Raw genomic sequence first — 15,571 nt, forward strand, 5'->3', positions numbered from 1 at the left:
GAGCAAAGAAAGCTTTCTGTTTATTCTCTCATTCTACTTCCTGCTTGATTTGCTCCCAGTCACTGTGAGCTGAGAATAACAAATCGCTGCTGAGGAGGTGGAAAGGTGCAACAACAAAATGAGAAAAATACCCTTGAACAGTCTGCACATGTATAGAAATAGGACTTCACATGCAGAATTAACCATGACTCTGACATAATCATCATCTGGTGGGCCCTCAGCTAGTACAAAATAAAGTCACATTGTATTATAAAAAAATCACACTAACTGGGGAGGAGAAGGAATCCTTGTCTGATGCAGAAGGGGAGGGAAGACTCCTTAATTGTCTTGTGCCATTTTATAACAGGGTTCCAGTGGTAAATCAAACCTCAGGGCTGACAGCAAGAGCCCACAAGGGAAGTCATGGCAGTTTAAATCCATTCCATTCTCTGCTCCATGACTGAGCTGAGAAGCCATGAGATTTAGGGGAGATAAGAAGGAAAGAAAGCCAGGTGAATTTAAGCAAAACAAACACCAATCTGACCACTGTGATTTATGCCTCTGATTAATCTCACTCCAGTGACCCAGCTCTTAATGTGAGAGCTGCTGCAAGATCAAAATCAGGACTTTCCAGTGGGTGCCGAGAAGCTACACACTAAATAAACTTCATTGTGTTCTCTAATGGGGGGGGAGGGGTCCTTGTTAAATGAAATCAAAGTTTAAAAAAAAAAACACCCTCAATTGGGTCACTGCAAGAAGGTGTTTTAAAAACCCACCCCCTACACATACACACTTGTTTATCTCTTCGTGATATTCACCAAGAATTACTTGCCTTGAGCATCATTCATTTTACATACACCACCACTGAATTTAACACTTCGGGGCAAACCTATTCCTGTTTTAATTCCATTGCAGTCAATGAAGTTAATACACCCAGGGTGACATCCTGACCCCACTGAAGTCAATGGTAAAACTCCCATTGACTTCAATAGGGCCAGGATTTCACCCCAGGGCTGCTCTACTTATAACATCCATCATCAGAGAGGCACAAGGATGACTCTAGATGAGTGGTTTTCAAACTTTTTCTGGCGACCAGTTGAAGAAAATTGTTGACCCAACGGAGCTGGGGATGAGGGGTTTGGGAAGGGGCTCTAGGTTTGTGGGGGCTTAGGACTGGGGCAGGGGGTTCCCAATCAGCGGCGCTGCCTGTCCTGGCACCACGGACTGCACTGCACCCCAGAAGCAGCCAGCAGCAGGTCCAGCTCCTAGGCGGAGGTGCGCAAGCAGCTCTGCATGGCTCTCGCCCACATGCACTGCCTCCCCTCAGCTCCCATTGGCCAGGAGTGCAGAGCTAGTGCTCGGGGCAGGGGCAGCGCGCAGAGCCCCCCCCCCCCCCCCCGCCTAGGAGCCGGACCTGCTGCTGGCTACTTCCAGGGCATCAGGTGCTGTCGGAACAGGTGGGGACTAGCCTGTCTTAGCCAGGCAGCACTGCCGAAGGGACTTTTAACGGCCCGGGCTGTGGTGCTGACCAGAGACGCCACAACCGAGGGCTTTACATTCCGCGACCCAGTACTGTGAAACAACAGGGAAGGCCCACACTAAATGATGTTTCAAGTAGTATGGTGTTGAGAGACAGCAATCAAAAGCATTAAATGCATTCTTAAATTAGAGATATGTGCATTAAATTAGAGATATGTGAAAGCCTGTGCTGTCATATGGATGTAATTCGTAGTAAAGTGTAAAAAAGCCAAAAATGGCTGAGCACTTAAAAATTGCATGGTAACAGATCGAGAATCCCAGTGACGATTCAAACTTGTGATATTCTGAACAAAAGGAGCTCTCAGCCATGATTGTAGCTGTTTCCATCACTTCACATTGACTTAGCCAATGTTCTAGGCTTCAGAATGACAATCCTGGATTCTTATTCTATAGCTATAAAAGGTTATTGGGCCAAACTCAGTCCTGGTCTAAGTGGGTGTAACCCCACTGAAGTCCATGGAGTTACACATGTCAGTGGAATTACACATAGCTGCACCAAACACATTTTCCAGTCATCTACCTAGCTAGGCCACAAGATTTGCAATAAAAGTAACAAATGACACAGCCTTTATTCTGTCTGCACTACCCATTGATACAAAGCGTGGAGTATCCAGGTTCCCTCTCTTAAATGTCGGGAGTATCGGTTATTTCATTTGGATTATTCTTACAATTGGGTTTCATACGATTTTAAATATTGTTGATTTTTTGTATGAATGTATACATTATTGTAAAATCATAACATGTTAATATTTTTAATTGTAATTCAAACAAGAGTTTCTGATTTAAAAGAAAAAATCCCAAACAATGTACATAAAGAAATAATGGTCATTACAAAGGACCTCCCAGATCTTAATACAAATCAGTGAGGTTCATAGAGTCAGAGGATTTTGATAGGAGTTGTGTGGGGAAGTAGAATAAATTACAGATAGGGGCAGGAAAAGGCGGACTAATCAAGGAAGCGCTATCACCGTAGATTGGACAGGAGGTACCTGTCTGAGGGAATATCAAGCAACTGCTATATCAGATCTCTCTGTTGTGCACCAACTCAACTTGCCATGTGACTGGTAGCACATCATTATTATTACTTATTTGTATAGCAATAGCAGCTATAGACCCCTAACAGGAATCAGAGACCTATTGTGCTAGGCATTGTACACATAAAACAAAAAGGCAGTCCCTGCTCCAAAGATCTTACAATCTAAGTAAATTTACAGATTGCAGTTTACTTAGATGGTAAGTAAGTACAATGTTATGCTGTGCTGGCCTAGAACATACATTGGCATTCACCTTTCTGTCACATGCTGTTAATTTCACCCTGGTATGTTTAGACATGGTCTTGGAGCAAGATTAAGATGGAGTGAATCCCCAGGTATTAATTCAGATGTGAACCACTCAAGAAGAAATACGCTTGGCAGGTTGAAGGGGAATGGATTGATAAACATCTACTATAAATACTGGACTTACAAATACTGACTTATATTGACTTCATATTAATTAAGGGTGAGGGACTCAATAACAATCTGTATTAAAGGCATCATCTTCAAAGGAAGATGACATATTACAGGTACTGATGAAAATATAAATGAGAATATAACTAGGAGTCATGGGATTACAGGAAGGGAATGTTTAAAATGCACAACAGAAGAAAAATCACGGCAGTGAGTCATGATGTTGTCAAACACTTTCCCATGGGAGTGATGGATGCCCCAGCACTTGGAACTCTTACACCTCAACTGGGCAACACACTAATGCATGTATTCTGCGGAACAATTAATAATTCTGGGGAACAATTAACAAGCTGACAGAGAATAAAAACCTGAATAAAATAAAAGACCCCAACCTGAAGCAAATACTCACCAGCAACCACACACCACACAGCAAAAACACTAAGCCAGGAACCTATCCTTGCAACAAAGCCTGATGCCAACAATTAACAATTATTCTGGGGAACAATTAACAAGGTGACAGAGATAAAAATTGGAGGCACAAATGATCCATCACCTTGTGGTATGCAATCAGACTGCTTTGAAGAGTAATTTCAGCGAAGCTAAAGATTTCACGGATAAGGCAATTTACAGAGTAAAATCGGCAGATATTCACCACGGCTTCTGCACAGAGATAGTATCAAACATTTTTGCCACTTACAAATATTTAACCTGTTATATACGTTGTGGGGAGCGATACTTACATTCCCAACACAATGCAGTCTGGGCACTGTACATGTGATAAATTGCATCAGTTCTGTGATTTTAGGCTGAGTTTGGAAATTATTATAACTTCATCAGAGCATATACTCACTGATCATGATGCCTTTGTAAAGCAGCTAGCATCATGGGTTTTAAGTTCTGCCTCACAGCTCCTTTCAAAGCCTTGGAGCATTAAAGCTCATTGAAGATTTCTGTATGTTCAGAGGCTGAAATAGAAATCGTTCAAGGAAACGGCACATAAACCACTGTAACATATTAATGGATTATACCAAGATACAGATGGGTCCAGTGGGCACATGACTGGGACGGAGTAGCTCTGGGTTCTAATCCCGGTTCTAGTGCTGACCTGCTGTGTGGCCTTGTGCAAGTCATTTCCCCCTTCTGTGCCTTTGTTTCCCTCACACCCTTTGGATTCTGTGTTTAGACTGTCCCAGCTTCAGCGCAGGGACCAGCTCTTATTATGTATTTGTTCTGCACCTAGCACAGTGGAGCCCCAATCTCTGTTGATGCCTCCAGGTGCTAATGTAATTTAAAAATAATAATTATAATAAACTTCTTGAGATGAAGACAGATGGCAGCAGAGGAGCCTGATACAAGAGTCACAGCGCTCAGCTCGCTAGGAAATTTGGATCACTTGAATTACATTTGTTTTCACTCCCTATTTCACTTTCTCTGAGGCTCATGAAAAAATGTTTTTCCCCAAACAGCTTCCATCCCCATCACCCTGTGGTCAACATGTGCCTCCTGGTTCAGAAGCTGTGCGGTCTGATCTTCCCATCAGCAGAAGAGTCATATCACTGCCCTTGCTTCATATTATTAAAACCTTGCCAGTGAAGGGAAACAATGTCTCAGGGAATTCTGTGGTTAAAATGCAAGGAATCCAATCCCTTTTGTATGACTGCCTCCCGCTCTGGTAGAACAGCAGCAGGATATGGTGACAGAGAAAGTGTCATGTATCTCACTTATAGGACAAAAGGAAATACCACCTCAGCAGCCTTCATGATCCACGTCACCGATCATTCTTGGGAGAGGTGAAATAGACACAAACTAAACACAGAAGGAATGCCAAGTGTTCTTTCCCCAAAAGCTAACTAATGCTTCTAATGAGTGAAGCATGATTCATCTCCAGAGCATTTTACAAGCAACACATAGTTTTCTTTTGAGGCAAATAAAGTCACAAGACTGAATTTTGCCCCCCAAGGTGCAGTTCCCCTTGGTTTCAGTGGGACCTATGCATGCATGTCTGATGGCTGAATTTAGCCTGCATTCTATTTGACAAATGTATAGAAGCAGAAACGCAACACCTCTACAGTGCCTTTTATTTTCCTGATAACAAGGTATTTATTACTTTCAGAATAGCAGCCGTGTTAGTCTGTATCCGCAAAAAGAACAGGAGTACTTGTGGCACGTTAGAGACTAACAAATTTATTAGAGCATAAGCTTTCATGAGCTACAGCTCACTTCATCAGATGCATTGAATGGAATACATAGTAAGAGATATATATGCTTTAAATACTGTCTTTCCACTTGCCTGGGTCATAAATCAGCAGCTCCTTCTTGGAGCCATGAGGCCAGACATGGCATTGGTGTGGCTCACTGAGGCCAAACACTGGTCCTGCTGAGGTTCTGGCTGCACTTCTCCCCACCTTTCCTTACCGGTGCACACCATGTTATAGGCACAAGGCCTCCTATGTATCTATCTCTCTTACTATATGTTCCATTCTATGCATCCAATGAAGTGAGCTGTAGCTCATGAAAGCTTATGCTCTAATAAATTTATTAGTCTCTAACGTGCCACAAGTACTCTTGTTCTTTTTACGGATACAGACTAACACGGCTGCTACTCTGAAACTGGTCCTATGATGGTGTCACTTGAATAAATATGTGGACAGAGTTCGCATTGGGCTTTGTTGCAAGGATAGGTTCCTGGGTTAGTGTTTTTGCTGTGTGGTGTGTGGTTGCTGGTGAGTATTTGCTTCAGGGTGGGGGTTTTTATTTTATTCAGGTTTTTATTCTCTGTCACCTTGTTAATAGGAGTATATCGCAGATAACAACTGGGCATGAGGCGTAATCTATGTATATGATAACAAGCAATGTCACACCTTGTAAACTCCCTTCCACACAAGCCTGGAGTTATGTTTAATGCTGTAAATTAATAACATCAGGAATGTTGATGCAGGAACATGGAGTTACCGAAAGATTTATAAATGTATCAAGAATCCCATATCATTTTAAGCTTCTTCCTCTGACTCTTCTCATTGTGTATTTTACTTTAAATCTCTCACAGATTTTGCAAGTCAAATTCATGCATTTTGGGCTTGGCCAATACTTTTATATGGCTTTTAATTACACTTATTTCTGATTGGGCCACACAAACTTACAACAGTTATATTGCACCTTCTGTGCTAGTGTAAAGACTAACATGTGCCTATGCATACACACTGATATTTTATAGAACACACACACAATGGACCCAAGCTGCAAACTTTGGATCCAGATCTGAACTTTCCCATAATCTGGGAGTGTTCAGATCCAGGACTTTGGTTTTGGCCCCACTCTAATACACAGACATACAAACACGTACACACACATGGCTAGAATTCTTTCGCATGCTATAGTAGGGGAGGGAAGGTTATATTTTAATGAACTCACTTTATTCATAAATAGTAGTAGCCAAAGGCCTCAGTCAGCTTTGGGGTGCCATGATGCTAACAGCTATAAAGACAAATAAAATGATACAGTCCCTGCCTCCAGGAGTTTACAATTTACCTTGTAAATATTTATTACTGGGAGGTATCTGAAACAATGAGGGGAGAACACAGCAATTTTTTAATGAAGGCAAAGCCCTTACATAGCTGTGCTTGTGTCCCCCTTCTGCCTCCATAGACTCACAACCCCTTTTCCCACAAAATCCCATCACCATTTACTTTCATCTGAAATCTCCCAAGATAATCTGAAAATGTTGTGAACAAAAATAGGCCATCGATCAATTCACCTGAGATTGCTGAAGGAGGCTGAAGTTATCCACCATTTCCCGCCACTAACAGAATCTGGAAACAGATACTGGGCCATAAACCATGGCAGAGGTCCCTGATGGGGGAACTTCCATTATGGGAAGCAGTGGTGCACAGTGGCCACAGTCCTCCACTTACAGTGTGGAGAATATTGTAATAATTGGGCCTTTGAATTTATCCTAACTGTGACCTCCACTGTGAGAAGTGAGTGAAAGTTCATAAAATGTCACAACCAATAACCATAAACGTGGATGGGAAAAAATGCGAAAGAGACAATGGCCAAATTAGGACTGTGTTAAGATCATTCTCTGGTAAAGAAGGAGTGTGGAACTGAAAGTCAGTTGACCAATATTGGTCAGTCAGAAATCAAACTTAACTGGTGAACAATATAATGAGGTATGGGCTCTTACACCCATCATTCCTTTCGGGGTCCTTAAAAGAGAAGACTTCGTGGAGGAGAATAAAATGAACCACCATTGCTGATTGGGAGACAAATGGACAGGAAAGAGCAAGCTTCACAATCACGATCACCACCCCCACCATCTCCTGGAAAGCCAGGGTCCACTGTTTACCACTGGAGCTTTGTTGTCCTAATTCTGAGAGATGTCCTGAGCAGACTGAGCCAGAGAGAAGGGCCTAGATGATATCCCCACCTCCCTCAACTTTGGCTAAATTCTGAACACCATCTGGGATAAGAAACTTTGTCTCCACATCTCCTCTCCTCCCCCTGGGTATGCTTTCCCTTCCCCAGCTTATTTCTTCCCTTTCCTAACCCTTTCTTTTTACCTTCGGTCTACTAAGTCTGTATTAGCTGGCCAAGACGGTCTCTTTTACAACACTGCTGTAAGCCTGTGGCCAGAAAGAGGAAAGCAATGCCGTAAGCAGCCCAAGGCTGATATAAGTCTGCCCAGAAGTGTGCTGGGCCTGTGTTCCTCCAGTTGCCAGTAAGAGTCAGAACTAGAGACAGAAGCTGCATTTTCTATCTTTGCTCTTCTTTTCTCTCCCCTTGTGTGTGTTTGTCTTGTTATCTAAGAACTACAGCAACAAGAACAGCTTCAACCCCTCTCAGCGAACGTCTCTGCCCCAAAATGGACAGTTATTACCATCCTTAATCCCATCTAAAAGACCATCAGCCAGGGTTATTTTCCTTTTAAAAAAAACTCTACTGCTAAAGAGAAAGGGAATACGGGATATTATTAAAATGAAAACTTTACTTAATACTTTACATTTCAAATGCTTTAACTGTTTTTCTTTCTTTCCTGTACCTTTAATTGAAGGTTTAAAAGATATTTAATGATGTGTTTGCCATGGGACGAAGCAGGCAGAGACTTTAAAACCCTGAACCATGTTGACTGTTTAGTGTGGTATCGTGACAGGTCATGTTGCTACCTGGAATAAGTGGGCCCACTTATTCCATCTTCTAAGACAACACAACAGGAGCCAGAAAGGACCAGCAAAACGCAGAAAGAGCCTCTGGCTGAAAGGCACCCTGAGGGCATGGAGGTCTTGGAGACTGGCCAGAGACTGCATTGACATGGCAGCCCTCTAAGGAAACTTGTGGAGCTATTGTGGGTTTTAAAGCTGCTCCTCCTTTACCAGTGGTGGGTATATGTCACAGGGGCTCTATGTCTGAAGTTGTAGCAGCTCACGCTTTTAGCTCTGGAGGTCTTTTGTTCAGTCCCTGGTGTGGCGGCTGTCACATATGTAGAGGGCAGCAGTAACACCAGATGCTCTTCACATGGGCCACTAATTCCACAGGTGAGCACTGCATTAGTGGTTCAAGGAAGTAATACCAGTCCCTACCCCAGCTGTCCAGAATCTAGTCCAGAAATCTGCAAAACTGTCGTCATGGGAAGAGTGACCTAGAACTTGGCAGCTACATTTCAATGGCAGACATAAAATTAATGAACAGTTATGGCCAAAGGTTCAGAAATAGGTGTGACTGATTGCTGGTATCTTGGTCAACTTTCAGATTTGAACCACGGACCTACAGAACCTTGAGTCATTCCAGCTTGATCTGAAGAGCAAGACTCTGTAGCAGGAGACTGTAACAGACTCGCATCCTCTGTAGATTGGGCAGAAGGAGCCACATAACATGCATTGACCAATGGGTTACATATTGTCGAAGCAAAATATGGGTTTACGAAACCCATCACGCAAGACTAGAGCTGGGCGAATTTTTTTCTGGTGAATAGTTTATTTACTGAAACATGCAATTTCAGTTTACCAAAACTGTTCACAAATTCAGGAATAATTCAGCTCATAGTTTTGTCTAGAAAAAATGGGGAAGGATGGAAAATCCAAAAAAGCTGAAATGTTTCATTTCAACATTTTCTAAATGACTCATTTTGACTTGGTTTCAAAACGACATTTGGTTTTGAAGTGTATCTAGATTTAACACAAAAAAGGGTAAAAAACACTCAGAAATGAAACAAATCATTCTATTTTGGAGGAAATAAAGTGTTTCAAACAATCAGAAATGAAATTTAGGTTTTTTGTTTCATCAAGAAAAAAAAACAGAAAAATTGCTGGTTGACCCAATTACAGGTCAATCCAAAATACTTTTTTTCCCCGGTTCAGCCACCAACCCAAAAAAATCTGTTTTTCACCAACTCTACTAAGGCTATGCAGTGGTAACTACATGGATGTCTGCAAAAAGAGAGGAAAATACCTCTTCCAACCATAGAACTTTGCATTTGGTGCACACAATTACTATTGGTGATCAGAGGTATCTATTCTGTGGGCACAATTTAGACATTTGTATTTAATACTCCGACGCTTAACGTTTCAGGATTCCGACTGCCTCTTCCACTTACTTATAAGCAGGAAAAGAGATGGCCAGGAGGCACAATAAATAGGACACAGCTGTTGCATCACACTTTTGGCCCCCTGCAAAACTTGATAGTTCCAACTGCCTGAGTGCCCTGCAGAGCCAAGGAGGAGACATTGAGTAGGTTTGTATTCTGCACCCATCATCATAGTGCCTGAGTACATTCCTGTCTGGCACCTGGACACGGATTTCTTATCTCCCTATCAGGAATAATCTATGTGGAATTTCAGAAGCAACAGAATACAGGCCAGTGTTAGTGGTTGGCTTGCACCACAACTGTAGTGGCCATTACCACAGAGTAAAATAGGTCCAAAGTTAGCCCAAAAGGAGAAGAAATGGGTGGTCATTTTCCACACTGCAACATCTGAAAAATGCAACAGATGCTTCAAGAAAAGTGACAGAAGCTTTTCTGATTTTCCTCCAGCTGACACTGCAATGAACCTCAAAACTACTGATATTAAAATCTCGGGAACCCTAACCTAAGCGGTAGCTGTTTCACCACAAATCTGAGAACAGATAAATAGTGTCAGATTTTCTCCACAATTTTAATCTGTTCTTTGACCTACCCCATTCATTCATTCATTTTGGCCCAGCTGCTAAGTAGAGACCCAGTCACTTCACTTTGAGACGGAAAGTCCAGTATGAATGGCCCTTTGCTTGCTTGCCATTCGAAGTCTTTATGCATTTGGAAATCTCACATTGAATCTGACTTCACTATGTTAGAATAACAGAACTCTGTAGCTTTGGGTCACTCACATAACGTTTCAGACAGGCATTCCCATGTGCTGTACATTTTGTTTCAAATGAAAACAAGAGCTGATAGCAAGGGATTCTGGCACTTGACCCCAAGGACTAGGCTGGATGCCTGGATTAACGGAGGTAAATCTCAGTGTAATCAACCTCAGAGTTTTCCCTTTTATCACAGAAAAGGCTTCCAAACTGTACTTCTTGGTGGTGGGGATCCTTTAAATGGGAATTGAATCCCTTTGTATTAATGAGTTACATTTCCTTGTACTGAAGGATGTTAACTCCCCAAGCTCCCCTCTTCCAGAGAGACTGATTTCTGCAATCTGGGCTTGATTAAAATCTAAGTGATTTAATTGTGAAGGATCCTAGTTTAGCTGATATTTTTAAAATTACTATCAAACAGGATGTATATACAATGGCCCCATCTGTACTGTCTGTGCCACTGAGTTTAAAAACCCAGGTAGTTAGCACTTCAGGGGGGTTTGCTGTAAGATGTCCAGGGACTGAAATGGATGGAAGTCATCCAATGTATGAGGTGAGGAAGAGAGTGTTTCCCATGCATAGAGGGCAGCATGGAAGATGTCATGAGGACCAGGGTGAGAGAAGGGTTCCAAAGGGACCCTATGGGGTTGAGAGAAGCACAGTTTGAAGGAGGATATCTAAAATACTTCTATGATCTCCATCACCATAGTATCCGAACATCTCAAAATCATTAACTGATTTCTCCTCAAAACACCCCTGTGAAGAAAGTACTATTACCCACATTCTGTATTGGGGAACTGAGGTACAGAGAGACTAAGCGACTTGCCCAAGGTCACACAGGAAGTCTGTGGCAGAGCAGGGAATAGAAGTCAGGACTCCTTAGTCCAGGCTAGTGCTCTAAGTATACAAGCATCATTCCCTCTGAAGCACCTGGCATTGACTACTGTCAGAAGACAGGTTTCAGAGTAGCAGCTGCGTTAGTCTGTATTCGCAAAAAGAAAAGGAGTACTTGTGGCACCTTTAAGACTAACAAATTTATTTGAGCATGAGCTTTCACGATCTACAGCTCACTTCATCGGATACGTGGAAATGCATCCGATGAAGTGAGCTGCAGCTCACGAAAGCTCATGCTCAAATAAATTTGTTAGTCTCAAAGGTGCCACAAGTACTCCTTTTCTTTTTGTCAGAAGACAGGATACTGGGCTAGATGGACCATTGGTCTGGCCCAGTATGGCCATTCTTATAGGTAACTAGAAATAATTAAATCTTAGTCACTTCGTAAACTCATCCTCGAAAGCAGTCATTTTCAACCTGTGCTCCGCTGACCTCTGGGGGTCCGCAAAAGATTGTTACCACCATAGAACAGTGGTTTTCAGCCAGGAGCCTGCAGACTATGTATAAGGTTTCCAAAGAGGTCTGCACCTCCATTCAAAATTTTTAGGGGTCTGGAAATTAAAAAGGTTGAAAACCACTGACCTACAGGATCCACCATTCAGTGCTCCACACGCACACACATACTACATGACTGACAACAGCACACACCACTCATTCGAAAACCCAGAGGGACACTTTCTGCTCTCAAAAGCACCATGGATGCCAATGGAACCTGACTGCATAAATCAAAGGGCGGCATGTAGCCCACAGGATGCAGGGTCGGTCAGAGGTGGAATCCCCATTACTGGAGGATTTTAAGAATAGGTTGGAGAAACACGTGTCAGGGATGGTCTGGATTCATTTGGCTCTGCCTCAGTGCAGGGAGCTGGACTCTGACTTCTCAAGGTCCCTTCTGGCCCTACATTTCTATGATCCCATGAGAACCCTGCCAAACACCTAAGATTGTCATTAAATAACTCCTGCAAGCAAAGTCACAGCATGAAAAACTAAACATTATGACTCTCCTCTTCTCTCGCTAGTCCAGAAGCTGGGGAGGCTTCTTAAATATGCCATTTGCAGATAAGGGAAAGGACTAAATACATGTGTGTATCTATTGTGCATGCAAAGGCAACTTATTGAGCAGACTTTGAAAAGCATCATTTGGCAACAAATAAATAAAGAGGAGGATGGGTTGGCCTCAGCCAAAATCCTTTGTCTTTAATCCCCACAGTGTGTCTGCCTCTTGTCCCCTTTGTTACAAGCTATCACCACATCTGGGAAAGCCTCTCTTTACTGCAAATTCTGGCATGATGGAAGGAGACTCCCAGCCACTTGATATGCAGTATTAGTGTTACAAAAGCAACTGTAAGTCTGTCAGCATGTGATTTTCTTCTAGGGCACACATTGCCTCACCATTTTATCTTCAGCATTTACCACTGACATGTAGGAGCAAAAGCACTCAGATCAGCTCTTTAAAATAAACTGTACATTTCTCTAAAAGTGCTTGGGTGCAGGAGATGCCACAATTAGCAGCTCTCTGGGGAAACTGGACATTTGCCAGATTAGAACAAAGTGGTTCCTTGCACAATAGATGCATCATTCCTTGTTCTGCTGTAACATTTATTACTAATTCTTATTGACTTACAGACAAATATGCAGGGCACTTAACACAAATAAAGTGCAGGTTTTTGCCCCCAAAAGCTTGCAATCCAAATTCCTGATCTTGGAAAGACTGATGCATGTACTGAATGTTATGCCCATGAGTAGTCCCCACTGAAGTCAACAATATCAATCAGTGTAGGTTTCAACATCTGAATTTTCCAATCCTATTTAATGTACAAAGGGTTCTTTGATTTGTGGTAGTCACACACATTTAAAGAGAAGATACTGGTGATAGATTTTTTTCCATACAAATGAGTGACTAAAATTAGCTACTGTCAAATGGACAGAATTCTTCTTTATGATTCAGTTATCTATGATGATTTACATCAGCTGAGAATTTGACCCTGTGAGCACAGGAGAAAAAGTAAACTAAAGATTCTACTTGGATTTCTAGTCACTAAAATAAAAGACCCTAAAACAAAATGTAAGTTAACCCTACAGGAAATCCTTTCTACACTAAAAACCTACCACCATGTTAGGAGGTCCAATTAAAAGGTAGTCCATCCCCCAACACGGTTAAAACACAGTTTGGTCTTGCAATATATTTGTGTTTTAGCCACATTCCTGGATCACTAAAGTCAAAGGTTGCAGCAAAATTCAGGAACATCCCAGTGAGACATAATTCGGTCCCATCTACATTGCAAGAACAAACTATTTATTAACAATTTCATAGATTATAAAGCCAGAAGGAACAACTGATCATTTATTCTGACCTCTGGAGTAGCACCATAGGACTTCCCTCAATTCTGGTTTGAGCTATAGCATATTTCAGAAAAACATCAGACCTTGATTTAAAGATTTGCCATGTTGGAGTCCACCAGAGCCCTTAGTAAGCTGCTCCAAGAGTTAATTGTTCTCACAGTGTCAGATGGCCAGTGTTACCCAGCATGATCATTTTTAGAGCATAGATCTAAGTGGCATCAGGCACAAGACAAGGCCTGGGAAAGAGGAAACCCAGAATTAAAGAGATGAAATTTAACATGCAGTACCTGAAGGGAAGTGCCAACTGAACAGGCAACATCTTCCTTAATTAAAGTTGCATAGGACTGTAGGTATCGGGAGGGACACATCTGGTGACTTGGCACAATTCGGCCATAAAAGGAAGACTGGATGCTGATGGTGGTTCTGTGAGGGCATCTCAGGGAGACATATTCTCCATCGCAGGCATGGTCACTGTAATTCTTTAACACTCTTGATATAGAGCCTGCCAAAAAAAGAGATGACAAGAGCCATTAGCTTCCCGTCACTGATCATCATTCTTAGCTACACAGTGCTGCCACTAATTAACTCAAATCCAGTGATTAACTCTCACTGCACTGCAGTCAAGTAGATTGTGTCATCCTCTCCCATTTCACAGCTGGGGAATGGACACAGAGATTAAGCAACTTGCCCAAGGTCATGGAGAGTGTGCATGACAGAACTGACGTTACTGTTCAGGAGTTCCAGGCTCCTAGTCCAGCACTCAGACCACTAAATTGTGTGGTCTCTCCCAAAACTATTTTAATTTCTTTGGTTGTTTCTCCCCTTTTAACCAGTGGCATGAAAAGTTTGTTTTCTCCCTTCTTAGGTGGAGTTTCCAGGGTTTCTAGAAGGAAGCTGCTCCACAGAACAAAATCTTTCCCAGGGAGACATTACCACATCACAGATCAGAGGAAAAGCACTAAGAAGAATACGTCATTTATCCATCAAACACCAGAGATGGAGTCTCATTAAAGTTACACTAAGTGAAAGTGACTGAGAGGATCATCACAGAGAAGTCACTATGACAACATCTTCTGCATCCACCACACTCAAGCTTCAGGGCTAAACATTCTGGTACTGATCCAGAGAGGTGATACTTGCCCTCAGCCACCACTGAGATCGATGAGAGTTGTGAATGTTCAGTACTAGAGCTAGTCAGGGACATTTTCAACAAAACAGGTTTTCTGTCAGGAATTGCCAGTTTGTCAAAACTGAAACTTTTTGCAGCAGGAACGTACCAATTTCAATTAGACTTTCACTGATAAAGGTTTCTCCCATTCAGGGTGGACTCTGGTCAAAACCAGCACAAAAGACCACCCCTGAATAGCCATTTGGTTAGAGAGTTACATACCTAGAACGTGACAGAGCCAGGTTTGAGGCCCTTCCTTGCCTGATTCATGCCAAGGACTCGAACCTGGGTATCCCATATCCTAGGTTGAGTGCCCTAACCATCAGGCTGTTGGTGTGTCTCTCTTCCTGATGAAAAACTTGGAAAGGTCTCAGTTTCATCCTGATAAGGAAAACCCTGAAAATCTTCACAGGACTGGGGGGGGGGGGGGGGGGGGGGCGGAAGAAAAAACATTCCCCAGTTCTACGTGGTACCTCTCAAGATCAAACCCCATGTCAATACAGCTCTGCTTAATGCACTAGCCAGTCCTTGTCCTAAGCAAATTGGGACTACGGTTTACCCTAGTCAACTGGAGGTGCTGTGTCTAGAAACCTGTGAAGGTTTACAGCCATTGAAAGAGGGGACTGGGTCAGGATTCCTACCTGTAGTGAGCTCTACACCCACCACTACCTGCTTCTGCTGGGAACCATTCCCCATCTCTCAGCTGGCCCCCACAGTGAGAGCCATCTGCTGCAGCCAGCGTCTGCCCCTCTCCCATCCCAAGTAGCAGCAGGGAGAAAGACTGTCTGCAACAGAGACTGGGTGCTGGCACTTCTGAGCATGGAACCCGAAACCTGCCCTGACCAGGAGGACAGGAGTCTGACCGGCT

At 42.7% G+C, this 15,571-nt stretch overlaps 1 protein-coding gene across 2 annotated transcripts in view; it reads right to left on the bottom strand.

Annotated features, from left to right (window-relative positions):
• The window catches only part of EVA1A (eva-1 homolog A, regulator of programmed cell death), a 312,742-nt gene that overhangs the window by 195,582 nt on the left and 101,589 nt on the right, over positions 1-15,571 (bottom strand). For both annotated transcript variants that reach the window (XM_075126379.1, XM_075126380.1), the window contains exon 2: positions 13,823-14,037. In XM_075126379.1, the coding sequence (XP_074982480.1) occupies positions 13,823-14,037 (215 nt within the window). The remainder of the gene's footprint in view (positions 1-13,822; positions 14,038-15,571) is intronic.

This window comes from Caretta caretta, chromosome 3, assembly GCF_965140235.1.
Source record: "Caretta caretta isolate rCarCar2 chromosome 3, rCarCar1.hap1, whole genome shotgun sequence".
NCBI classification, from domain to species: domain Eukaryota; kingdom Metazoa; phylum Chordata; order Testudines; family Cheloniidae; genus Caretta; species Caretta caretta.